The 25,889-nt window shown below is 47.7% G+C and overlaps 2 protein-coding genes across 22 annotated transcripts in view; one reads left to right on the forward strand and one right to left on the reverse strand.

Annotated features, from left to right (window-relative positions):
* The window catches only part of RNF214 (ring finger protein 214), a 58,489-nt gene extending 38,209 nt beyond the window's left edge, over positions 1 to 20,280 (forward strand). For 3 of the 19 annotated variants that reach the window (XM_037841568.1, XM_037841567.1, XM_037841575.1), the window contains exons 11-15: positions 50 to 426; positions 560 to 692; positions 906 to 1,010; positions 1,288 to 1,383; positions 8,036 to 10,153. In XM_037841568.1, coding sequence (XP_037697496.1) covers positions 50 to 426; positions 560 to 692; positions 906 to 1,010; positions 1,288 to 1,383; positions 8,036 to 8,134 — 810 coding nt within the window. In that variant the 3' untranslated portion in view covers positions 8,135 to 10,153. Of the gene's footprint in view, positions 1 to 49; positions 427 to 559; positions 693 to 905; positions 1,011 to 1,287; positions 1,384 to 2,266; positions 7,530 to 8,035; positions 10,154 to 17,522; positions 17,571 to 19,993 lie in introns of those variants that run through there. The other 16 variants (XM_037841572.1, XM_037841576.1, XM_037841574.1 and 13 more) reach the window with 14 other exon arrangements.
* Positions 2,876 to 25,687, reverse strand: BACE1 (beta-secretase 1). Of its 3 annotated transcripts, none has more exons than XM_037841579.1 (9): positions 24,941 to 25,687; positions 12,909 to 12,997; positions 11,175 to 11,391; positions 10,542 to 10,679; positions 9,751 to 9,885; positions 8,640 to 8,741; positions 8,118 to 8,267; positions 7,685 to 7,856; positions 2,876 to 7,017 (listed from the first exon to the last, which is right to left on the reverse strand). In XM_037841579.1, the coding sequence occupies exons 1-9, from the start codon at positions 25,199 to 25,201 to the stop codon at positions 6,776 to 6,778; spliced, it is 1,506 nt and encodes a 501-aa protein (XP_037697507.1). In that variant the 5' UTR covers positions 25,202 to 25,687; the 3' UTR covers positions 2,876 to 6,775. The 3 variants fall into 3 exon arrangements, with proteins under 3 accessions (XP_037697507.1, XP_037697509.1, XP_037697508.1); XM_037841581.1 differs by having other exon boundaries at positions 10,542 to 10,604; positions 11,307 to 11,391; positions 24,941 to 25,201; XM_037841580.1 differs by having other exon boundaries at positions 11,307 to 11,391; positions 24,941 to 25,201.
* Positions 25,688 to 25,889: the final 202 nt, after the last annotated feature.

Below are 25,889 nucleotides of genomic sequence, written 5' to 3' on the forward strand. Positions count from 1 at the left end.
TTTCTTTTTCTTCCTTTCTCCCTTGTCATCTACCTCTTCCCCTCTGCAGACAGACTTCATGCTTCAGGTGTTTCAACCCAGTCCCTCCCTGGTTCCTCGGATGCCCTTCTCCCTTGGGCAGGTCACAATGCCCATGGTTATGCCCAGTGCAGATCCCCGTTCCTTATCTTTCCCAATACTGAACCCTGCCCTTTCCCAGCCCAACCAGCCTTCCCCACCCCTTCCTGGCTCCCATGGGAGAAATAGCCCTGGCTTGGGTTCCCTTGTTGGCCCCCATGGTCCCCACATGCCCCCTGCCGCCTCCATCCCGCCTCCCCCAGGCTTGGGCGGTGTTAAGGCTTCTACTGAAACTCCCCGGCCCCAACCAGTAGACAAACTGGAGAAGATCCTGGACAAGCTGCTGACACGGTTCCCACAGTGCACTAAGTACGTATCTTTAAAGATTAATTTAAAAATATTTGTCAGAGAAATGTTTATGGATTAAAGTAGGGACAGTTTCATGGGTGTTCCCTATGGGTATAGCACAGAATCTCTCTCTCCCTCAATATTTCTTCCTTAGGGCCCAGATGACCAACATTCTTCAGCAAATCAAGACAGTACGTAGCACCATGGCAGGCCTGACCATGGAGGAACTGATCCAGTTGGTAGCTGCACGACTGGCAGAACATGAGCGGATGGCAGCAAGTACTCAGGTCAGAAAAGCTACATGGAGAGAACTCAGGCTTACTGAGATGCTGGGGAAGAGGCAGATTTCAGAAAGATTTGTGATGGGAAGAAGCATTGCAGCCAGGGGCATCTAGTCTGTCTTCTTCCTTTGCTGGACTAGGAAATAAATGATTCCTTTTTGTTGTATGCTCAGTTACTCAGACTTTCTTCCCTTACTCTGACAATGTTTCTGCCCACAGCCACTTGGTCGGATCCGGGCCTTGTTCCCCGCTCCACTGGCCCAAATCAGTACCCCGATGTTCTTGCCTTCTGCCCAAGTTTCATATCCTGGAAGGTCTTCACATGTAAGACTCTTTCTTTGAAAACTGGGATATGAAGCTGGGGGTTAGGGGGAGGGGGTTATTGGTAGAATACGGAAAGAAGCCATCGTCTCCATAGCTGGGTTGTTTGTAGCCCCAGTTGGGAAAATGAAGTAATTTAGGCAAGAATCTATAGCTGAACTTCGATTTCTTTTGGTGTAAAATTTTTTTGCTGCATGGAGATAGTAGATGGGAACATGGGCATAGAAGGCAAGGGACCAGAGGTTACTGACCCTTCTGGCCATGTGTCCTCTCTCTACAGGCTCCAGCCACTTGTAAGCTGTGTCTAATGTGCCAGAAACTTGTCCAGCCCAGTGAGCTGCATCCAATGGCATGTACACATGTGTTACACAAGGAGGTGGGTGCTACATACTTCCCTCATTTTCCACATTTTCTTTTCTGTTAGCTTATATAATTTAATTTTCCTTGAACTGTTTACTGTGTTGATGCTAATCATTAATATCTAAACATAAGGGTTTTAGTAAATTATGGCTTGAAGATCAGCAGAATTCAGAATATTGCAACTAGGATCTCCCAGCTTCCATTTGCCCCATTCCCTTCAGGGGAGTAGATAAGCAATTCATACTAGAGTACTGATAGGTCACTTTCTTGAAAAATTGACAATTAGAGATAATCCCACATATCTAACTCTGGTTTCAAACTGGCATTGTTAAGAGACTTTGCTGAGTATGAGATTAGTAATGCATTAATAGAATAGCCTGAAGACCTGCCTGTTAGAGATTATCTTTACAAACTGACAACTTATTCCCATCTTTTGTTATGTTACGAGGCCAAGTTAAGTCTCTTAGCATCAAGGATTATTCCTTCTTTACTGTTTGGTTTTACTTCAGTTTGTTTTTCCAAGAGGTGGAAACGAATTTAGTTTTAGATTCTTGGTAAGGGAAAGTCCTGAATAAGATTTGAGGGTAATGGGAATTAAGAGATGGAAGCTCACCTCAGCCTAAATGGATAAGAGGGAAGAAGCCACAACCCAAAGCAGCTTCACAGTATTATTAGCAGACTGTTAATGTTCCTGTAAAAAGGACAGGTTCACTTGCTCTGAAGATTCTGTTGGGGTTAGCAAGTCAATGAAATAGTCCTTCTGTTCCCCCCACGCTAAGAACTTTTTCAACCTTGTACATATTCCTTAGGCCATCAACCTTGATGGCTTCCTTTCCCCTTCCTTCCCTCCATTTTTCTCTCCTCAGATAAACCTGAGGTGTGTCTTTCTTTCTTTCTAGTGTATCAAATTCTGGGCCCAGACCAACACAAATGATACTTGTCCATTTTGTCCAACTCTTAAATGACGGATCTGTCTGGGGAGGAAGAAGAGGAGAAACTGATGTGAACAGGAAGGAGCGGGTTCAAGATTTCTAAAACTCTATATTTATACAGTGACATATACTCATGCCATGTACATTTTTATTATATAGGTAATGTGTGTATAGAAAGTCTGTATTCAGATGTTCATAAATGAAAGTATGTATATTATGCAGAAATCGTCTGTTTCCCCTCATCTTGCAGTTCTTTTTGCGGAGGCAGATTGTAGGGAAGATGATGTTTAGTTTGGCCTTGAAATTATGATATTCCTGCCTAGGGTTGTTTTCAAATACAATATAAAAACCATCCTGGAAGCTGCTATTGCTCTAAGGCTATCCTGCTTTGATTTGGCTCAGTCTCTAGTCTCTTTTCTTAAGGCTCACGTATGCAGATTTGAACTCTGGTGCTTGCCCACTGTCCAACCAAATGCCTTGTTTACCGAAAGCCTCAGGAAGCCTCAGTGTTCAAGCCACTCTTCTCCAAATGGATAAAATGAGACTGATTGAGGAAAAAAATTGTGACCCTAATGGTTTGACTTTTCATTGAATATTTTACTGTGTTAATGCTCATTGTTTGTACAAGACATTGGATTTACAGAATATTCTGTTTTACATCAGCAAAGTACACAATCCAAGAATAACAACATAACCAGGTCCCATTTCGCCCCAGAATCTTCTGTCCACCCTACTTCCTGGTTACAGACATCCATTTAGAAACTGGCACAAGCCACAGGTTTTTTCTGGGCCAAGCTATCCCTTGCCACCACTGACTTGGCTAGCCAAGCTCTGACAGATCAACCTTGTGAAATCCTCACTCCTTTTTCACTTCTGGTCTCCTAGTCTAGCTAACTCCCCTCCCCCTTGAAGGTTAAGGCAGTTGGTTCACAACCAAGTTGTTTGGTGACCTTGGTGAGCTCCAGGCAGGCACTGGGGTGAGGAGATGTCTGTGTACAATTACTTACAGAATGATCTTGGATGCTGTTTTAACTTTTTTGAAACAAAAAAAGCTATGGGAGACTTGTTTCCTGTTCTGGGAAAAACGGAGACCAGAGTGATATGAAGAAAGGAGGTTGGATTTCACGTTTATAAATTCTTTGTTCTGTGGATAGCTGTATGGAACTGGATCATTTTATCCACTTATGCTTATTGAGCTTCTGATTTTTAGGTTTCATACCTGGGAATGCTGTGATTCTATTAGAGCTTTGAATCTTTTCCTATCCTTTTATCTTTACTCTGATAGGAAATGGCTTCAGCTCCCTTCTCTTTGTATTTAACCAAGTAAAAACTGTTAATCAAAAAGAAAAAAGTGACTCCAGGGGAAGGACATCATTATATTGACATCAGTTGAATTTTTCCCATTCGGAGACCTGGAAATGCCTCTCTGTCTTCGTTACTCTTTCCCTTCATTATCTTTCATCCTTGCCTCTCAGCTCATGGAGGTACTCTTTCTCTTCTCTTGCCTTACTTGCCCAGGTTTATTGACTAGCATCAGTTTAAGCAGCTGGACTTCCTGGGTCCTCCTTGACATCTAGAAGGGTGATTGAAATGGAAATGGCCTTAGTACTCCACTGCTGTAGAAGTCAGATGACCACTTCTATGGTTAATGAAATATTAATGTCTTCAGTTTAGTAGTTGTCATTGATAGGAACTATGGCAAAATGGAAGGCCATTCCTTTATTCTTTTCATTTTTTTAATCTTGTAATCAAAGATTCTCTCCCCCCTCAACTTTTCAGCAGCCTTTAGGCCACATGCACTATTTTTCAGTATTCCCTGAACATGTAGAAATTAGAGGTGAGTGTAAAAAGATTCTGTTTCTTTTCCAAAAGTCCTTGAAGCCACAGGAGTAGAGAGAGAAAAAAAGGAGCCACATGCACTATTTTTCAGTATTCCCTGAACATGTAGAAATTAGAGGTGAGTGTAAAAAGATTCTGTTTCTTTTCCAAAAGTCCTTGAAGCCACAGGAGTAGAGAGAGAAAAAAAGGAAGAGGTGAATAGGGAGGTTTAACTGCTTCTTAGTAAACACCAACCCCACCCGGAAAGCCAACTATAGCAGGAGGACAAGTGTTTTGGAGAGTTGTGTTTGGGAGCTGGGGCCTCATTGTTGCTCTTTTCTCTTTCTTGTTCAGGAACAATTAGAAAGGAACCCTTAAGTTTTGGCCATCATTGTTCTCCCTTTTCCCTCTGTCCACTGGTCTGCAAGGTAAAACCATGCAGACCAATGGGAAAGGCCCCAAATGAGGTGAGTGGAGATGAGACAGTCATTTTTCAGGAGTAGAATTTAAAAATAGAGATATATAATACATATTTTTACAAGCAAGAAGCTGTTGTCAACTTTGTTTTGTTTTTTTTACACTTAAAATTCATAGTTTCAGGGTAGAAAGGAAGTAACTGTAAAAAGAAAAAGTACAACCAGTTTTCTCTAAAAAAAAAAAAAAAAAAAGATAACATGACAATGGAATTTACTAATAAAGGGGTTGATTGTATGTCCTGGAACGAGCTGGAAAAAAGCCAGCTTCCCCCAACATGGGTAGAAATCATAAAGCCGAATATGACATTTTCCTTTCTGGAAGTTTATTTACATAGGAAGTTCCAAGCTGGGAATGGACAGTTTCATCTTCCTGTCAGTCTTTGTGGTGTGGTATGTCAGGCTATGTGGTGTGGGGTGTTCCCAGTCAGCCAAAGCAGCACCAAGTGTAATGGGAATGAAGAGAACCCAGATAAAAAGCTGTGACTTCAGTATTCTTGTTTTATTGGTTTATGGCTTGTGGGCAGCTGGCTGAGGCCAGGAACTTTAGAGGCCCTCCTTGTGTTCCTTTTCCTCATCAGGTGATCTCACACTAGGCATGTCCCATACCTGGAAGCAGTGTGCTGACCAAATAGGAACAGGATGCAGTGTGCCTATCAGGAAAATTCAGCTCTTCCACTAACACTGGTACTATAGTTGCTGTGTTAGAATCGAACTTGGTCCCCACTACCTAGCCCAAGTGCCAGCCTGGGTACTCAAGTACTGTCTGGAGTGGGGTGTAGAAAGCAGGACAGGGAAAAAGGATGGTCTCCATTGAGAGGCTTTTGTGGTGAAGGAAATAAGGAAGCCCTGTGGCTGCCATCCCTTCTCCAAGCAGCCTTGATACTGAAGTGATGATGCTAGAGCCAGAAAGCCCTGTGTTTCTGGCACTCCTGGTATAATACTAATGCCATTATGGGATGCCTTAAGCCAAGTACATGGAAGGGACACCAGAGAGGATGAGAGGCAAGGAACCCAATCTGTAGTATATAAAAAACTTAGCACTTACAGCTGAACAAAAAGAAATCCAGGCAGAGGTGTAGGGCATCAACCCTTTATCTATTGAATGAATATGTAGGATTCTGCTCTCAAGGATTAGGTAGGAGAGGTCTCTTACCTATTCCTCTTAGCACCTTGGCTGCAGAGCTCCAGAGGAAGAGGGAGTTGGGGGAGGGACTGAACCTTTGACAAGGAAACAAAGCCCAGCTCTGCTATAGCAGGTTAGGATGTTTCAGTGCTGCATAGCATGTGTAGAATAAAGGGTTCAGATAGAGACAAGTGGAATTAATAAGGTAGAAAGTCATTTGTTAGATGAAACTTTTTAGTGGGCATTTTTCATTTAAGAGAGCTAAAAAGAGCTCTTTGGCTAGATAAGCCCTTCCCATCTCACTTTTGGTCAGGCTGCAACCATAGAAAAGAAACCATCAGGAAGCAACACCCATCTTATGGGATGGATTCTATCTAGGGAACGAGATCTAAAATGGAGACTGGCGAGTGGTTATAATTCTGCCTTTCCTAGCTTTGATCCTTACTTTTCCCTGTCTTTGCATCCCCTTTCCTTTTCCTCTTCCTGACCTCCCCCATATTAAAAATATTCAATCTAATTAATTTTGTTTAATTCAAGAGGCAGGCTTTGCACCAGTATTAGGCTTGTTTATACAGTTCCTATCTAAAGCGAACAGCAAACTGTACATCCTCTCCTACTGACTTTGGCCAGCAGTGAAAGAAGATTGGCCCTTCCTTTGCCAGTGTACCACAGAGACACCTGCTGGAAAAAACTGGTATGTTACCAGTACTTCCAGAACTAAGAAAAGGAAGATACTTTGGGTTGGAGAATCTAAAGGAACGGTGGGCAAAGGTTCAGGGGTGCAGTCTCAAGCAGCAGAATTTCCCACCTCTAGTTTGAGGTGAGCAAGAGTATTCCCACCAGCAGAGCACTTCTTTCTTCCCTCTCTTATTTCACAGGGTACCATCCCTGTAACCCACCTTGCCAGCTTTTCCTTTTCTGTCAAAACAGAGGCCTTTGGTGGATGGGTAGGGTCCTGAGGTACTCTGGCCACAGGAGCCATCTGTGCCTCATACTTGTGTTCAAAGTTGAACCACCCAGATGTCATCCAGTGGAATCTGTCTTCTTCCATGGGTCCTCTCACTTCAGCAAGGAGATGTCATCAGCAAAGTCATCGTGCTGATGGCGCAGACAGCGGAGGCAGCGCCACTGACACACCATGAGGCAGAGTGGCAGCATGAAGAGGGCGCAGATGGCAGCCATGACATAGGCTATGGTCATGAGGGTTGATTCATCTGTCTGTGGAATGTTGTAGCCACAGTCTTCCATGTCCAGGGTGACAAAAGGGCCTTCCACTGCTGCTGTCCTGAACTCGTCATGCACTAGGAAAAGGGCAAATGTGAATGGTCAGCTCTGATTGTCATATAGCAGTTTGGGTTACACAACAAAAAGAACTTCCTGATAGACCTTTAAATTAGCACCTGATGTGGCTGTAGAATGTCCTTCCTTGGAGATGTTTAGGAGCAGGGCAGAAAGCCTGAGCCAGGTGGAGGCATGTCTCCCCTACCAGGTTACTGGGAGCAACAACTCTCCTGTCCACTTACCCAGTGGGAATGATACCTAAAAGTCAGTCGTTCTGAACTGACCACAAAAAGCCAGCCCTTTATCCACCTAGTAAAGTCATCTGCCACTGCTAAAACCCAAAAGACCCTGCCACCTTTCTGAAGTAGCATTCAACTCGCCATACAGCCAGTGACAGGGTCACTTGGTAGGCTCAGCCCACCCAAGGTACCGAGGCAGCTCTTATTCCTCCAAGTTTCCAGCAGAAGTCACCCATCCAGGCAGGGCTCACCATGCCAGGCTGTACCAAAAAAAAAAAAAAAAAAAAAAAAAATGACAAGCACTGATACTAGCTTTTGCACCATTTGTTGACTTTGGCTGCAGGCAACTGTTACTACCTCCCAAACTAACAGGGGCTCAGGTATCCCAACTGCCGGACAGGGAAAATATGGATAGACTGGCCCACACCCTCATCCCTGGCTCTCTTACCATGGCAAGCGCTGACAGCAAAGCCAATTCGTTTTCGGGCCCGATCAAAGACAACATAGAAGCCCTCCATGATAACAGCTCCCATAACAGTGCCGGTGGATGACTGTGAGATGGCAAACTTGTAACAGTCATCTTGAGACGTGGCCACATCTTCCACAGGCCGCAGATATTGCTAGGGGTAAACATTCACAGGGTGAAATTATGTCTTCCTCACTCCATCTTTTACTTCATCTCTGCCTGCCAGATATTTACGCCTTTAGGTAGCTCTTCCCTTTGTCATCCCTCAGTTCTGAGGGGTTGGGCTTTCAAGGGCCCTTTAGCACTCGTCATTCATCTGTCTTGTCTTACTAGTTCCAGGAAGCCTGCCTGCTCAGTATCCCCCAGTGCATAGTTTGTCCTTTCTGCGATCCCCCAACTCAAATTGGGGACATACCTGTGGAAGGATGGTGATGCGGAAGGATTGATTGGTGACTTCACCCATCAGGTAAAGTGAGATGACTGGGAAAATGTTCCAAGGGGTAGTTCCCACTTGCCAGCATACCAGCTGCTCCCCTAGCCAAAAACCATCTGGGAACTTCTCCGTCTGTACTGGTCAGAAGGGGATAACAGTTAGGAAAGACCCTTTTTCACCAACTCACCTCTCCCATTTTCAGGTAACATTGATTGGGCACTTTATTTGCTTTTCCAGTGAAGTAACCAGACTGGAGAAAGGTAAACTACCACCCAGGGATTAGAGTAAGAGACTGGGAGACTGAAGTCAACAATTTATATCAGGGGATTGTGTAATAAGCAAACTGAGGCCCGTTAAGAAGTGACAGGAGAACAGTTTTTAAGAGCTCCAAGTGGAAGGATTGAAGGGTAGATCTCTTATTGAGGAATGTGACTTTCACTAACTTCCTCTGACATGTTCCCTTTCTGTGCCATCTCTTGTACCCCTGTCCTTAGCCCCACTGACCGAGGAGGCTGCCTTGATGGATTTCACTGCAGCTTCAAACACTTTCTTGGGCAGACGAAGGTTAGTGGTGCCACTATCCACAATGCTCTTGTCATAGTTGTACTAGGAGGGAGAAGAAATGGTTAGAATAATCACAAGCCTTTTTGATGCCAAGCTCTGGCTAGAGTTGGAGGGGTGAGTCTGACTGACTGGGGGTCCTGCCTGGGTTGGAATCCCGGCCTTGCCACTTCTTGAGGTGTGTATCCTTGGGCAAGTAACTTAACCTCTGTGCCTCAGTTTCCTTGTCTCTAAATTGGCGATAGTAGCATTACCTTTCTTAAAGGGTTATGATAAGAATTAAGTGAATTATTACTTTTAAAGCACTTAGAATGATGCCTGGCACATAGGAAACACACAGTAAATGTTAACTCTTATTCTGGGTGGGCAACATTCTCCAAAATCTTAAAAATAAAGACACCTTGTATGGTGCTTTTAACTTTCCATAGTACTTTTATGCCTATTCTTAACATACATGAGAGTCTAATCAGGTAAGGGAAACACAAATATTCTAGCTCCCATTTATTGGGTACCTGCTCTGTGCCAGGCACTGGGATAAACACTTTATACATTATTTCTGATCTTCACCACAATCTTTGGGAAAGCTGGTTTTTACTTCTGTTCTGCAGATGAGGAAACTGAAACACAGAAGATTAGTAATTTGTGTATGGGCAAATAGCTAGGAAATGGCAGAGCTGGATTCAAACCTAGGTTCTTCTGATTCCATAGTCAGACTCTTGTACTACATCATATCACACTGTCTCCCAAATAACTCGCCCAAGGTCATAGAGCAAGGCAGTGACTGGAATTCAGACCTTGTAGCTAGTTCCATGCATTTTCTTTACTAGACCTTAAGCCCATGGTCCCTATGTGAGTGCTCTGCCAGCCCTGAGCTCCAAGCTTTAGGGCCTGTGAGAGGACCATTAAGCTCCTGAGAGCCCCAGGCCCAGTCCCCAGCCCTGTCCTCAGGGCCTGCACCTCTCCCTGGTCCTCCTAGCCTCATAACCCAGGGTCTTACCTCGCACTGTGTTGCCTGTCCCCTTACCTCTCCCTGGCTGCCCCCTGGTTTTGTTACCTCCTTGCAGTCCATTTTCAGATCTTGTCCATTGATCTCCACCCGCACAATGATCACCTCATAATACCATTCCCGCCGGATGGGTGTGTACCAGAGACTGCCTGTGTATAGCGAGTGGTCAATACCCCCAATGATCTAGGAGAAAAAGAGGCACAGAAGGAGATCAAGTCACCCTGGGACCAAACAAAAGGATCAGCAATTTCTTGGGATGGCAAGGCCTTCTACAGATCACCTTTTTCATCTTGCTGATTCTGGTCTAATCATGCCCAAAAGTGTTTTATCATTTCTTGTTCATGGGAAGAGACTTTCCAGGATTTTTAATTACTTGTTTCAGAATCACACAACCTTCAGTATAAAGTTATTTAAACCCAAACTGGCCCAATAAATGTTGAATGAGTGATTATTTGCTTCTGTTAATAAGTTTTATTTTCTCTGCTTGTTGGTGACATAGAATCATTCACTACTGTTCTAATTAATTAATAAATAGACTTAAACTCCTTACATCTTTGCCTTCTGATCATCGGACTGAATAATAATTTGATAGGCTTTTTTTTTTCATTTCCTCATAATCATCTCTGATCCTTTCCAAATTTGCCACAGGTGCCTCAGAGCCTTTCTTAAACAGTGCACAGAAGAAAAGAACGGAAAAAGTGGGGGTGGGAAAGATAAAGTGGTTTCTCTTGATTCTAAATAGTGGAGCCCAAGACTGTGATGTAGCCTTAGAGAGGAAGCAGGTGGTCCCCATCTCCCTGACCACTGCCAGTCCCTCCCTTCTCCCAGGACCTACTCACCATGCTCCCTCCAACCGACGCCAGCACTTCTGACTGATTGAGGGGGAAGCCAGTGCCACAGAGCTGCAGAGAGAAGAGGTTGGGAACGTGGGTCTGCTTTACCAGGGAGTCAAAGAAGGGCTCCAGGGAGTCGTCAGGCTGTGACAGAGAGAGAGAGACAAGGAGTGAACTCCCACCCAGGGGCCCTAACAGGAAGAGGGTGCTTCCTGCCTAAACTGGAAGGCAAAAGCAAAAACTTGGGGGAAGCATCCTTGGGAAAAGTATTGAGGTACTGAGATTTGACATCAAGAGGGTTAGCAAAAGATGCTGGCAATGTAAACAGGAAACTACTCGTGGGACCACACTTCTATAGGATTTTTGATCCCCACATGCCTAATTGTTTCAGATTGATGGGGGCCTCTCTTATTCTTAAAGATCTTGGAGTAAGTAGAAACCACAGCCTATTCCTGTCCCTATCATTATAGTTCCGCTCTCTAAAAGGATGAAATTCAGACTGCCACCATCCCCTGTTAAATAATCTTTCTTTAAACTGATTGGTTTCCCTCCCTTGGTCAGTTCTCTCCTCTGCTCTCTCCCAACTCCTTTCCTGTGTGGCATGCAGTGCTCAGTGTGTAGAGGTAGTGTTCCTCTCACCCTGGCAATCTCAGCATAGGCCAGTCCCAGGATGCCCTCCCAGTTGGAGCCATTGATGAAGAACTTGTCTGATTCAGTGATGGCAGCAATGTTGGCACGCACAGTGACGTTGGGGCCATGGGGGATGCTCACCAGGTCAGTGCCCAGCTCTCCCTCCCACTTGCCCTGTGTGTAGGGCACATACACGCCCTTCCGGAGGTCCCGATACGTGCTGGACCTGTGGAAAGGAAACAGAGATCTGTGGATGCATAGCCACAACAACTGGTAGAGGGATCCAGCATCAAACCTACTCCCAAATGCCTAACTTGAGCTAAGTGGCATCCTAGAGTCTGCCTTTCAGGCTCCTCAGCAGAACTTCCCTGGAACAATCACCCAGAACTGAATGGTAAAGGGACCTTGCAAATAGATGAGGGGGGCTATTGCTGGGGCTCTCTCTCCTCCCTCCCTAGCTCATATTCCTAGATCTTGCACTCAGGCCCTGGGAAGAACAAGCCTAGGCTTTGTGTATTGTGTTTGCTGCTGCTGAAGGGATGGCTAGCAGGCATCTCTTCCTTCCCCCAGCTCCATCAGGCTCCCAGAGAAAAGGAGCCATTGACTCTCTGGCTGCCTTGGGACCTGGTAGTACCATCTGAGTGGTAGAGAAAGTGCCAGGCAGGGTAAACGTGGAGCTTCTGCAGCTAGTTCTTCCAAAGGAGATTTGCACAAACATCTCAGCAGGGCAGATAGGTATTATGCACCACCTGTGTGAAACATGCTCCTGAACATGTGGCCCCCACCCCCACCTATGTTTAATCACACCACTAACCCAGGCTTGTGTGTGTGGTGGGGCAGTGATGAGGATAACAAGGAATTGGAATGAATTCCATTTCATGGATCCTGACCATGCCCGGTCCCTGACTGCTTTCATTAGGAGAAAAAAAGGGGCTAAAAAAAGGCAGGAAATGGGGAAGGTGGGTTTTGCACCTGCCTAAAAGTCCACGAAGGGGATTTACACCTCTACTTAAATGTTTTCACAGAGATGGCTCAGATATTAGGTGTCTTCTCATCACTTCCTCTTCCTGCATCTATGCTAAGGGGGCTCCCGGGTCATCCTTCACTTTCTCTCTGACCTTAAAAACCCACTCAACTCTCTCCTCCACCAGTAAGTTAAATCTAGCTGGTGAAACTCTGTGGTACAGAGGGGAGGTATTTTAGCTTTCAGCCCCTGACATTGGTCCAGGCAGTGGAGTTTATGGAAGGTTCTTTCCTTGAAGAGTGCAAAGCCAGCTGGAGCCCCTGGGCCCTAGGGTTGAGATAGCAAAGGGGGCTATCACTGTAGCTGTCAGCCTAGACTGCTAGTATGGCCATGAAAACTGAGAGGCACTGAGGGGATGTGGGATGAACTCTTCCCTCCCTCCCTGTTGAGGCCAACAACGAGGGCTGGGAAAGACCCCGGAGATGGTGCTGGGTGCTCTGGGGCTGCTCTCTCTCCTTTCCCTCCCACAGGAAGCTGCCCTGTCTCACTTCTGAAGCATTCCCTGGCTGCCCTCAGCTTACTCTTTCCCATAGTATATCTCCTCACATTCCCCCCTTCTTCATCCTCTTCTGGCCACTGCCCCCTTCTTGCCCTTCCCTTTACCCAGCAGGAAGAAAGGCTCTGAGGATCTAGTCTTTCTCCTTGAATCCCTTCCTTGACCCTTCTTGGCTTTGGATCCTTGCAAAGGTCTCTTCCCCCTCGCTGTCCCCAGGACTCACAGCTGCCTCTGGTAGTAGCGATGCAGGAAAGGGTGGGGGGCAGCCCCCACTGCAAAGTTACTGCTGCCAGTGTCCACTAGGATGTTGAGCTGTCAGAGAAAGGGAAGGGAAAAGACGTTAAGGACAGGAGGCTCTGGACTCACCACCTTGCCTAAGGACAGGAGGCTCTGGACTCACCACCTTTATCGGGCCTCACCCCACCAGCCACACAGTCTCCCTTTGGAATGTCTAGGGTGAAGCTTCCCTGATGCAGGATGGGACAAGTTAGCACCCATGGTACCACGACCACAGACAGAACCTGGAGGCATCCGGCGTCCTCAGCAGACCTCAGAGACTGTGTGTCTGCTTCTGCCTGTCTATACAATCGTAACATTTCCTATGTCATCAGAGCCTCTGTGTGTGTGTGTGCATGTGTGGGTGTACATGTGTGTGTGTGTGTTTTGTCCCCATTCCTGTTTCTTCCATCAGATTGCCTTCTGCTCCCTTTGTGTCTCTCACTGATTCTCTGTCTCCTCTCCTGGTTCTCCCAAGAAACATATCACTCAACAGGCAGCCTGGCTCATCTCCCTCCAGCTCTGACAAGAGCTATTCTGGGAGCTGGCACTGACAGGGGAAGCAGTGGGGACCAAGATGGCATGTTGGGGCCCACATGTGTGCCTCCAACCCTGCCTGCCAGAATGTGCTCCCCTACGGTTTCAGGTGACACAGACCTTTGAGCCTCACCGTCAGAAATAGTGGGCAGTCAGGAGCTCAGGATGATGATCTGCTGAAAACTCATCTAGCCAGGGCCGTGATTTTGGGCTGAGTGAATACAGACAGGTGTCTTTTTTACTTTCCTTGCTGCACACACAGCTCCTTCTCCTAGCATCTCTTCTACTTTGTCCCTCCTGCCTCCTATGTTGGTCTGACGCATCCCTAAGGCAGCCCAGAGCCAGTTTTTGGATGCCTCCTATAATCATAGACAAAAAGAGGAAAGGTCCTTGGCCTGAGAAAAATGGTCTTCTATAAATTGAATCCCCTCTCCTGTCCGTTTTCCATGTCCATGACCTTGGCCTCTCCCCTGACCTCAAGGTCCTTCATTTCTGTATCCTTGCTCAGTGCCAGGAGAGTCAGCAGACCTGGATTTTGGTGCAGGCTCTTCATTTCACCTTGAGCAGGTCACTATGCTTCTCTGGGCTTCAGTTTCCTCTTCTCTGCCACTTTCTCGCCAAGGCTCCCTTCTGCTCTCAGTGACCTCTGGCACTGTGACGGCTGTATCCCTTCCCAACTCCCCCATGTCCCCAAAGATTCCTCCCCACTGTCTCCCCAACCCCTGATCCTATCCTGCCTCTTCCCTCCTTCTCAGTCCCCTACTCCTGGCCTGGTTCCCATTTCCAGCCCTGCCTCCCTCTTCCCTTCTACCTCATCCCTCTCCCTGGTCTCTGAGCAGCCACCAGCTCCAGATGCTGGATGATGTGCTTTCAGAGAAAATCAATAGAGCTGAGAAGCTCAGCAGTTCAGATTTCAATCAACCAGGTTAATGATTGAAAAGGCTTCTACACTCATCCACTCCCCAGAACCTCCCTCCCCCACCTTTCTAGGATCAGCTACCAGCTCTGGGGACTGGCTTTGTATTTCTGGGGATCCCTGCTATCACTGGACCCCAAAGAAAGAGAGTCTCCTTCACACCTGTAATCTGTGCAAGGGAGGACTACCCAGAATGTATGTGCCTGGCCAGCTATAGGTGCCTGGCCGGCTATAGGAAAAGCAGAACACTTCTCTACTCTGGAATGGAGATTACACCTGGTGGTCCTGCTGTCCTAGGCCCCTGCCTCCCCACTCCTCTCCAGCGGGGACAGGAGGGCTCTCTCTGCAGGCCACTCCCTCCCTAGCCAGGAGATCCTGGCCATTTTGTTGCTCTTCCAGTCCCAGCCCTTCTCTTCCATCTGAAGGAAGTCTTCCCCCTTCCACCTCCAAGGGGGCCAAGCCCAGGGAGGACCCCTCCACTCTCATCCCCCTTTTCCTACCCCCTCACTCCTCCCATACCGGGAAGGTCCACTCTCATTTCCCTTTACCCCACCCATCCTTCTACTTGGTATGGAATTCCTGGTATGGAATTCAGGCCACCATTGGTTTCTCTGTCTCCCCCTCCCCACCGTCCACATACAAAACAACAGCAACAAAAACCATTGAGATTTCCTTCTCAGCAAATGTCCCACTGCCCTTTGCAGTGCGATCCTGCTTCTGAGATAAGTAATTTCTGGTCCCGTCCTTCAATGCATCTACATGGGGTGTCCTTACTGGGCAGCCTACCACCCGCCTTTCCCCTCTTTCTGCTCCCTGCCAGGCCTTTTACAGGGCAGAGGCGAGGTAAAACGAACCAAGCCAATGCACTCATTATGAAACAGGGCAGTTAAGGGCAGCCTGAACGAGGAAAATAGGAGGTGAAGGTGTTGTGTGAAGCCCAAACCCTCCCAGAAGTCACCTCTGATCTCACAAAGAAAAGGGAGGCCAGCAGGTGGGAATGCCCTCACCCCCCAGCAGCCAGTCACTCCAGCCTGCCAGCCACTGCACCGGCCAATTCATTATCCGCTGGCCCTTCTCCTGGCGCAGGTACAAGCTCCCACCTGGACTTGGAGCCCATTCCCAACTCCTTTCTCATTAATTAACCCTTTTCCCCCAAGTGCTTTCCACCATCCACCATGCCCTGCCTCCACAGTCTGTATTCTTCATATTGGCATTTACAAATGCCTGAGTCTTTTCATTAAAAAACAAAACAAAACAGAAAAACTTCCTCAATCTCACATCCGCCTCCAGCTACCTTCTCTTTCCTCTCTCCTCCCCCTTCACAACCAAAGCTCTCAGCCAAGCTGTCTGCATTTCTTCACCTCCCACTCACTCCTCAACCCATTCTAAAACTGGGTTTTGCCTCTATCCCTCCACTATAAAACAGCCCTACTACAGTTACCAATTCTTTCATGTCACAAATACAAAAGACATTTTAAAAATCAGTCCTCAACTTCTCAGGAGCATTCTACGCTGTGCACCTCTTCCTCCTTGAAGCACTCTTCCCTGTCACTGTGTCTTGCGATTTTCCTTGTACCTCTAGAGCTGTTCCTGTCTTCTCTGGGGACTTTGGCCCTCTTCCTCTCTGACTATACTCTCTCCCTGAGCAATCTTGTCCATTCCCATGGCTGCAAAAGTCACGTATGGCCTGAAGACTCCTAAGCTTATAGCTTTAGTCTGTTTCTCCCCTTGAGCTCCAGATGCACATATTAAACTATTCAGTGAGCTCTCAAATTCAGAAGGTCTGAAGCTGACCTTGCACTGTCCCCTGCATCTGGTTTCCTTCTGGTGTTCCCTATATTAGCAAATGGCATCTCCCGCCATCTGTTCCGTAAGTCAGCAAGCAACCTAGGAGACATCCTTAAGACCTTGCTTTTCTTCCCTTTCCAATCCATTAACTGTGGAGTTAGCCTCCTTAAAAGTCTCTTGAATTGATTCATTTCTCACCATCTCCTTTGCAGCCAAAGCTATTATAAGGCCATGCTGTTATCTCACCCTGGAATATCGCAAAAGCTCCTTCACTGATCTTGCCTCATCCACCCTGGACCCCTCCAGTCTGTCTCCTGCACTGTGGCTAGAGAGGTTTTTCAAAGTGCAAACTTGCCATGTTAATGTCCTATGTCAATGTTTCTCTTCACTCTTAAAATAAAAATCTAAAGCTTTAACATTTCCTGCAGGTCCTTCCTGGCCTGGCCCTGCCACATGTCCAGCCTAAGCTTGTCCCAGACTCCAACAAGCCCTCCGCCCACCAGCCATACTGGCCTCATTTCAATTCCTCAAACCAGCCTCCCTCCAAAGACTGTTGCATATGTCATTCGTTTTGCTCAGACCATCCTCCTTTCCACGTGCAGTTTCATCTACTTACCTCCTGCTCATTCTTCAGGTGTGAGCTCAGAAGGGACTTCCTTAGAGAGAAAGACCATGTCATATTCTTTTACTAAAATGCTTCCATAGGACTTGCAACTTCTGTAATTTCACCTTGAATCTTGTCTCCCTTTCTAGACTACAAATTCTGTTAGAGAAGGGTCTGTATCTAATTTTTTTAAAAATCCCTGTTGTGTCCTAGTGGGTATCCCAGTGCCTGACAATAAATATTTCTTGAATGAATGAATGAATGAATGAATGAATGAATGGTTAAAGGAAAGAAAGGGGGAAAGAGCTAATTTAACTTTTTTTGGGTGGTGGGTGAGGGGAGGGTTCCCTCAGTGGCTCCCAAACTGTTTCTAGGTTTTAGGCCTGGCCCTAGCTCAGACCTGCCCCCCGGCACCCTTCTTCAGACCTGGCCTCCTGGCCTGACCCAGGACCCTGTGATGCGAGTCTTCAGGCAACCTGCAGCCCAGGAGACATCTTACTTTTTCCTTGGTCCATCAGTGGCCAGGAACACCCAGGAGTCTCCTTAAGCTATTGCCTTTGGATGCCCAGGGGCTGCAAACCGGGGTCAGGGCTAGGTTAGCGCCAATCACTTAACAAACAGATGTACCCTTGGGGGCCCCTGGGGGAAGACAGCTTCTTGGGAAGTGCTAACAAGCACCACAGGGAGAGACACACCTGCCCAATTTCATTCCACAGGCAAGGCTGCCCTAGAGGAGTCTTCGGCAGTACCTCTGGGAGGATGAGGTGGGTATGGAGCTGGTGAGTCTAGGATGAGCTCTTTGTTCTCCATATCTCAACTGTGTCAGCCACAGATCTCACCAACAGACAGGGACAGGTCAAATTTTTCTGGATGCAAGGAGCCTTTGGGAGTCACCTGTCCATCCTTAACCATAGGTAGCCTAGAGAGATCTTTCCAATCCTGAAAGATCTCTAGTTATTAAGTCTCCAAAACCTTTCTTGTAGCCTCTCCCAAGGTCTTACCACTTTTGCAAGCGGGTGTGGGCATCTAACTAATTCTTCCTACTAAAGAGGAGGTCTATTTTCCTTTTGTGTGGGCTTCAAAGTAACTGGGGAAGAGCTAGTCACTCTTGTATAATAAATCCTTTCAGCCAAAGCTACGATATAGGGGCCTATCTTCCATTTTATAGAGGAGGAAACTGAGACCTAGAGAGAGTAAGCAGCTTAACCCATCATATACAATAAGCCACAAAGTTTAGGACAAGAACCCATTGGTGCTGACCAGTCCCCAAGTCTAGTCTTTCATTCCCTTGGCCTTCCTATCTCCTGCCTTTGAAGAAATATGTAGTAAATTGTTCCACTAATGACCCACACCTCCCCAAATCCATGACCTTGGGAGATCCCCTCTGACATTGACTCTGGGCTCAGCCATGTGGCTTGTCTCCCTCCATCCTTCCCCATGGTGGCTCTTGAGGCATCTCTTTAGCATCTTCAGCTTCCTTGAACCCACAGCAGCTATCAGCTGCTTGCTTTTTATTGTCAGACAGTAAGTCCTTCCTGTTGCCTAACCCTGTCCCATTCACAAGTTGCAATAGCTTTAATCTTCTATTGCTCTGTCCTCAGTTGAAAATGAAGCTGATCTCTGGCATAAACCCATCTCCCCCATGGCACCTGGGGCATTCTTAATGCACAGGCTTGTTTATTTGAGCCATGGGGAGATGCCAGGGTTTACTCCTTGTCCTAGTTGGCAAAAACGCCACAGGCACTGGAAAAGAATAATTGGTGAGATCACTGGCCCCAAAAAGGCCAATCAAGGAGACATTCAGCCTGGACATGGTGAGGGTACAGTGGCCAGCAGAGAGGGTGGCCACAGAGTACCAACAGTTCAGAAGATTATTGAATCTAGAGGATAGGCTGGGGTGGGAGAAGCAGGGAGCTCGGCCAGTTTGCTCTCTGGCTTTGTCAGAGACTGTAAGGAAGAGAACGTAGGAGTCCTGGCTCCCTCATGTTAGGAACTCCCCAGGACTATTGATCCATCATTTTCAGAAGACCCCACCTCCCCTCTCTCAAGAACCACTTGGCTACAGTACCTGAGGATGTGGCAGACAAGCTCCATCAGTGAATGCTTCCCAACCCTCTGAGCCATCCTGCCAGGGGAATCTGGGGGAGCCCTAGGACCAGGAAAATGGTCTGGCTCCTTCCCAGACCTCTCCACTGCCCAGGTCCCCAAGAGAGAAAGCTCCCAGCAGAGATGGAAGTTAGCTACCAAGTATGGGTGCTTCCCTGGAAGATGTTTCTCTTCCTGTATTTTCAACCAGAGAAATGTTTCTCTTTATTGGAGATGCCCAAGAAGAGTTCCTGACCTTCTACCTTAGTGAGAGGGGACAGTTGTTCTCAGTGCCTCCTCCTGCCTCAGCTCAGTGATTTCTTTCTGACCTGGGGAGATGGAGGAGGAGAAGCGTTTGAAATGGCAGCATGAGGATTCTAGCAAAGGCCTAGAGGCAACCTGAAGCCCAACCCCATAAAGCCATTTGTGATCTCAGGGAATGGGTAAACAGCATAAGGGAACTGGGACCTTGACTTCTCTGTCTAATTCCTTGGTTCTTTGAGGTGAATGGATTCCAACACTTTTAGTATCATAATTCTTTTTTTTTTCCCAATTCAGTTTCACTGAGATATATTTACATACCCTGCAATCATCCACAGTGTACAATCAATCAGAATTCTTTTTTAAATAGAAATATAACCCAGAAGTCCGCTATACAAAAGCAATAAAAGCAGAGCCATTCTGGGAGGACTGGAAGATTTGGGGGCAGGTGGGAGGGAGGAGGACTTGGTCATGAGGAGGGTGGAAAGTCCAGGGGCTTGCCTGCCTTCCTTTCTCCTGACCTTCTCCCTCATCCTTGAGGTTCCTTTACAGAACTCTGCAAGGCACAGTTTGAAACCCACTTGGTGGGGTGGGGGTGGGAGGGCACAACCACTTGGTCCTTCTTGGATTCTGATCCTGAATCCTTACAGTTTTCTACTTTCCTGATCATTTTCTCTTGTCCCATTGATCCCTAGACTACACCCAATATTCTTTCCCTAATCATTTTCCTCTTTTCTCTCTATTCTTTCAAAGAGCAAGCCCACTTGCTAACTTGGCTTTTACAAGCCCGGTCTGCAGGTGACTCCCAAGTCAACATGTTCTGTTCAGACTTCCCTTCTAGTTTCCAGATCCCAGTTCTCAGCTGGTTGCTGGATATGTCCCCAAGGATGGTCCACTGGCATCTCAAAGTCAACCAACATATTTGAGATTGTAAATATCAAACAGAACACAGTATTTGGATTTGGACTCCAGAGACCTGGATTTGAACCGCAGCTCTGTTCTTCCTCGCTGAGTAACTTTGCACAAACCACTTAATCTCACTGAGCCTCAGTTTCCTCATCCCCAAAATGGACGTGCTAATCCCTCATGATTAAAGCAGAATAATAAATGTGGAACTTTGGTCAACTATATTGTGCCATAAAAACTTGTTCCTTTTGCCATATTCCCCGTCACGAATAAAGTCAGAGAGGCCAAAAGGAGAGAAACCGCCTTTCTCTTCTTCCCTCTCCCTCACCCCTCATGTCTGAGCAGGAGCAGAGAACAAGTGGTAGAAGTGACCTGAGAATGCTGGCTCCCCGAGGACCTCTCCTGCTTTCCAGCCTCACTGCCACCACCCTCCTCCGGCCCTTGTAGGGCTGGTGTAGTATCCTAACTGATATTCTCATCTCAGGCTGTAGAGTGGCAAGTCATTCTCCACACTGAAGTCGTTTTCCTAGAACCAAAATTGGACTAGACTATCCCTCTTCTCCTGTACCTACAAGAGCTCCCTACTGCCTCCAGAATAAAATCCAAACCTCATGTGCTGTACAACTTCCCTGCCATAACTTCCAGCTTCTTACTATAACTCTTGTTTCTCTTCATGAAGTGTTCTGCCCACCAGTCTGCACATAGCAAAGCTTTCTCCTCTTCCAAAGCCATATTTACATATGACTTTTCCAAACCTTTCCTCATGCCCGGTCAGAATTAGCCACTTCTTTCTCTATGCTTCCAAGATCCATTATCCTCCTACTTGTATGAGATTTAGTTTATATGTCTGTATCTCACACCAAACTGTGAGCTCTTCAAGCACCAAGACTCTGACATTATTTTTCTCTTCTGCACCCTATAGGTGCTTAAGAAATATCTGTTCAACTGAATTGACTATCACCAGATTTCAGTCCTAACAATTAAAATATTATTCTGTCTGATCAGTGATGCTCACACTATTACATTGAGAGTATAGTCTTTCATAGAAAGGAAGAGAATAAAAATACATTCTCCAGCAGCTCCAGTTCTGCCTTTATAACTGCCCATAAGCCTTTCTGTTTAGATATCTTAGAGTTTATTTATTCATTCACTTAACATTTTTAGGTGCATGTTCTGAGCCTGGTACTGTGATAGATAGTAGAATACAAAGAGAAGCAAGGCACCGAAAAAATAAATAAAAACGACATTGTCCTCAAGAGCTGGGAATTTTATGATGGAAACAAACACAAAAACAGTTATAATATGATAAGTATAGTAAGAGAAAGATGAGTAGGTATTATGAAGAATGGAATAGGGATGCTGATGATGAACTCTTTCTTCTCCCCCTTCCCCCCAAACAGACAAATTGGCAGCACAGCATAATAGAAAGAACCAGGTTGAGACAAGGTCTCAGCTCACTGGCCTGCCACCTGTTTACCTGGGTAACCTTTCAGACCCCGTTTCTTCCGCGAGAAGCTGTGAATGATAAGACCTTTTATATGTATTGCAGGAATTGCTGTAAAGAACAAAATAATTTATGTAGAAAGTATTTTAAAAAGCCTTAGAACCTGCAATCATAAATATACATATGTATTTGTTTATTAGTACTACCAAACCATCCCCTCCTGCTGACTCTCCCTTTCCCACCAGTGGCTCCGTTATCCTCCAGTTCACCTTGGATCAGAATCCTCAAATCATGTTTGATGCCTTCCTCCTCACCCTTCACACTAATGTCACTGAGACCCATCCAGCTGCCTTGCAACATCCTTTGCATGGTCTTCCTTTCCTTTTCCATCTTATCACAGCCTCGGGCCATCCTTGTCATAGCACCTGACACCTGGACTGCTGTGACAGAGCCTCCTGCTGCCTGCATCACTCAGCAACATCCTTTCTAAAATTCAGAGGTCTTTTTTCTAATGTCATTCCATCACACAAATAAATTCCAATTTTCCTGTATATCTGGCCCCACTCCAGACCTACTGATCAGAATCTGCAGAACAAAGTCTAAACCTATGGTTTGACATTTAAGACTTTTGGCAACTTGGCTCTATCTTATGTATCCAAACTTATCGTGTCTCCATGCAAACCTGCAGCATTAACTGTCTGCTGAATGATATATATAAGCCCAAGCAGATATAACTCATTTTCTCACTCTGGCCTCTCCTGGTCCATAGGGTATAGTGTGGGAAGGAATGGACATATAAGTAACATGTAATTACAGTATGGTGGGGTAGGTGCCATTTCCCCACCAGGATGGCCTTCCTGCTCCTCTCCATCCTTCAATACAATGTTCTGGTCACACCTCCTCTGTAAGGCCTTCTCTGGTTTTACCAACCTTCGAACACCAAGAACACTTATTCTTTGCATTCCTCAAACTTATGCTATCAGACTTGAGACCCAAACCGCTGGGCCCCACTCCCAGAGATTCTGATCAGTAGGTCTGGAGTGGGGCCAGTGAATTGACGTTTCTAACGGGCTTCAATGACAAGGGTCTGCAAGCCTCACTTTGAGTACCCCTGCCATGGGTTATCTTGTCCTAGTACTTATGCTTCCACTCCCAGTCTCTCCCTACTCTAAGCTCTTTATAGACAGAAAATATATCTTTATAGATATATAAATATCTATGTAGATCAGCCCCTATAGCCCAGCAATTACCTGGCACATAGAAAACGCTCCCCAGATTTCACTTTTACTTGTTTGGATGCTTATAGCAGCCCCACCAGAGGGAGAAAGAGCATCCTTCTCTCAGGCTGTTGAGGAGAGAATCAAAGTTATACACAGCAGAGACTCTGGCTGGTGCTGGCTTGGGTTAGGAGCTGTAGGGCGATCCACAGAGTTGCTCTGTAGTCTCCCCAGCAGGGGGCTCCTCTTCTCTTAGGAAGGAGCAGGGAAGGAACTGACATTTACTGAGCAATTACTTTAAGCCAAGTTCTGGGCTGGATGATGTACACATGACCTAGTGGTCAGGGAAGTACCATCATCGGTCCCAAGTTCCACATGTGTAAGACATGGAGATCCAGAACACCCAAGTTTTATGCCAAAGAGGCAGATGTGGCTAGATAAGTTACAGGGAAAGTGACTTCATAGTTACTGGAGGTCAATAATGTGTCCAGATACATTGTTGTAGGTGCTTTCAACTACATAGTCTCAGAACCTTGCAAATGACACCTGTCTTAAAGACAAGAAAAGGGACTCAGAGAGGTTATATAATTTACCCAAGGCCACACAGCTGGGAAAATGAAAAGCTGTGGATGGAAGAGCTAGGATTCCTGGTCTGCCTGACCCCAAAGCCCTTGTTGGTTCCACAGCCCTATTCTGCATGGCACATCAGTAGGCATGGGAGTAGATCCCAGGTCCCTGCCTCACCTTGCTCCCCCAAAATACCTGCCATTCAGTTGGCTCAGGCGGCTAGGGGCTGGCTCCAGGCTCTGTCCTGGGCTCCATACACTGATCAGAGACTATTTCTGGGGAAGTCATGGTGCATAGGAAAGAGGAGGGGTAAGTGGCAGGGAGACCAGGGCCTTGGATCAGCTAAGGTTGTCTGGGTGGCATGGACCTAGGAAGGCTCACTTCTGTCAGGTCATTGGGAGGTGGAGGTTTCTGTTTCTCCCAGATCCAGTGAAGGATCTAGCTGAGAAGTTCAGGGAAGTGTGGCTGTTCCCCCAGCACATAAACACACTCCCACCTTCACAGACCCTCCCAAGGACAGGCTTCCCAGACACAGATCTGGGGGAGGGGAGGGGTGGCAGGCTCAGATTCAAGGTGACATGCACCAACATATACAGAACCATGCTGCTACCCGTGCCCAGATCACTCACAAGGAGGCAAATGCATGCAGAGGTCAGATACAGCACTCCTCCAGGAGGGCTGCTCACGCCCTCACTTCCACAACCCCCAGAGGCCAAGAGGGCACACCCTCCACCAGCCACCTTGGAGGTACCTTGGAGAATTGCCAGGAAGGATGGGGAATTGCCAGGAAAGCTGGCAGTGCTGTCTCTATCTCTCCTTCCTCTTCCTCACGCACAGCACCTAGCCACTCCTGGAAGGGGTCCCGTTCATAGAAAGGGGCTCTGGCTCCATCCCTACACCTTCCTTTCCCAGGCTCAGTTCAGTCCCCTCTGGCCTGTGCTGGTGCTTGGAGGACACCCGTGGGGGAGGGGCTGGAATGCAGAGTGCGGGGTCGCTGGTGGGGGCTAGGGGAAGGCAAGAATCTGCCCAGGACTTCTGGGCTCAGTGGAGGTCCGGGGAGCTCGGCAACCTCGCTTTGCTGTGCCTCTGCCTGCAGCCCAGATAGTGAGAGAAAGGGGCTGATCCAACTTGTGCTCGGAATTCCTTGGTCCTTAAGGTACTTCGAATGATGATCGGAACCCCAGATTCCCTGGAAGCCCTGAGGAGGGGTGAAGGTTGGGTGGCCAAGATCCAGGGTGGTGGGGTTTAGGAGGCTCAGACTTGGCCAGCACCAGAGGGGATGATATCTGTTCATAGCACCGTTTTGTCCTGGACCCTTCCCCCAGGTCAACCTCCCACCATTGAGGTATTTTTCTTCCCCGAAATACTTACTGAAAGGGGTATGTGTGTAAGACTGGGGGTGGGGGAAGGGCAGCCAGACAAGGGGGATTAGGAGGCCTGGGAGAAGAGAAGTGGGAGAGGGGAGTTTTGAGGATGAGTCCTGCCAACATGACCCCAGGAGAATGGCTTGGGAGGGGGTCTGGATGCCCCTCCTGGAGAAGATTCCTGCTGACACTGTTGGGCCCATTTCAGCAGGGACCCTATGCTGCATGCCCAGCCTGTCTCCCCTCTGCCCATGCAGGAAGGAGGGGCAGGGCTGGGCTGGCATCCTTACCGTCTGCGGGGGGCTGCCCACGGTCATCTCCACATAGTAGCCCTGACCCGACTTGCCCCTCAGGTTGTCCACCATCTCCACGAAGCTGCCCCTCTGGCTGGGCTCCTCTGGCTCCTCGTCGGTCTCCCGGGGCAGCCGGAGCCCCAGGGGTGCCACCCCCAGCCCGCTTCGCAGGGGCAGACGGATGCCGTGCTGGGTGCAGTGGGCAGGCAGCACCCCTGAGCCCACCCACAGCAGGAGCCAGGGCAGGACCCGAGCCATGGTGGGCCCTGGCCTGCAGGCCCTCTGGGCTCACGCTGGCCCACGTCTGTCCTTGTTGTCTCCTCCCAACTCTGGGTGGTGGTGGTGGCGACTCCTCAGGAAGGTGAGCTTTGAGGCATCAGGAGTCCGGAGCCTGCAGGCCCCTCAGCCAGTCCCTGGTCCGGGCTGTGGTGATCAGGCTGGAGAAATCCGCAGAGAAGGAGAGAAGGGAGAGAGAAGTTGCGGGAGCCTTTGGCTACATCTAGTCGGCGGCGTCCAGCCTCAGCAGTCACCTGGGAGAGGGTGGCTTGGGTCCCACGGGAGGCTGGGAGAAGTGGGCATGGCAGGTCGGCAGCTGCTCCTTTCTTTGGCCTCCTGGCGGGGTCGGCAGTGTGGGGAAGGGGCCGGGGGCTCCGGGCTCCTGCGGCTGCGTTTGCTGCTCAGGCCACCATAATCCAGCTCCCAGCTCCCAGGCAGCCTGGGGAGGCGGAAAGACTTGTGGCGGCGGCTGTCAAAGCCAAAGGATTTTCGCTTTTCCCTAGGATCACTGGGAAGTGTAGTCTTCCCATTGCAGGCAGCCCAGCTTCCGGCGTTGGTGAGGGTCTTGGATGCCCTCTGCCGAGATGGAGTCCACCCTGCAGGACCCTGGCTGGACAGGTTTCCTCAGCCCTGGCAGGGCAGGAAGTGCCATCGGGATAAAGAGGGGTGG

Source organism: Choloepus didactylus, chromosome 6 (genome assembly GCF_015220235.1).
Source record: "Choloepus didactylus isolate mChoDid1 chromosome 6, mChoDid1.pri, whole genome shotgun sequence".
Classification (NCBI taxonomy): Eukaryota; Metazoa; Chordata; class Mammalia; order Pilosa; family Megalonychidae; genus Choloepus; species Choloepus didactylus.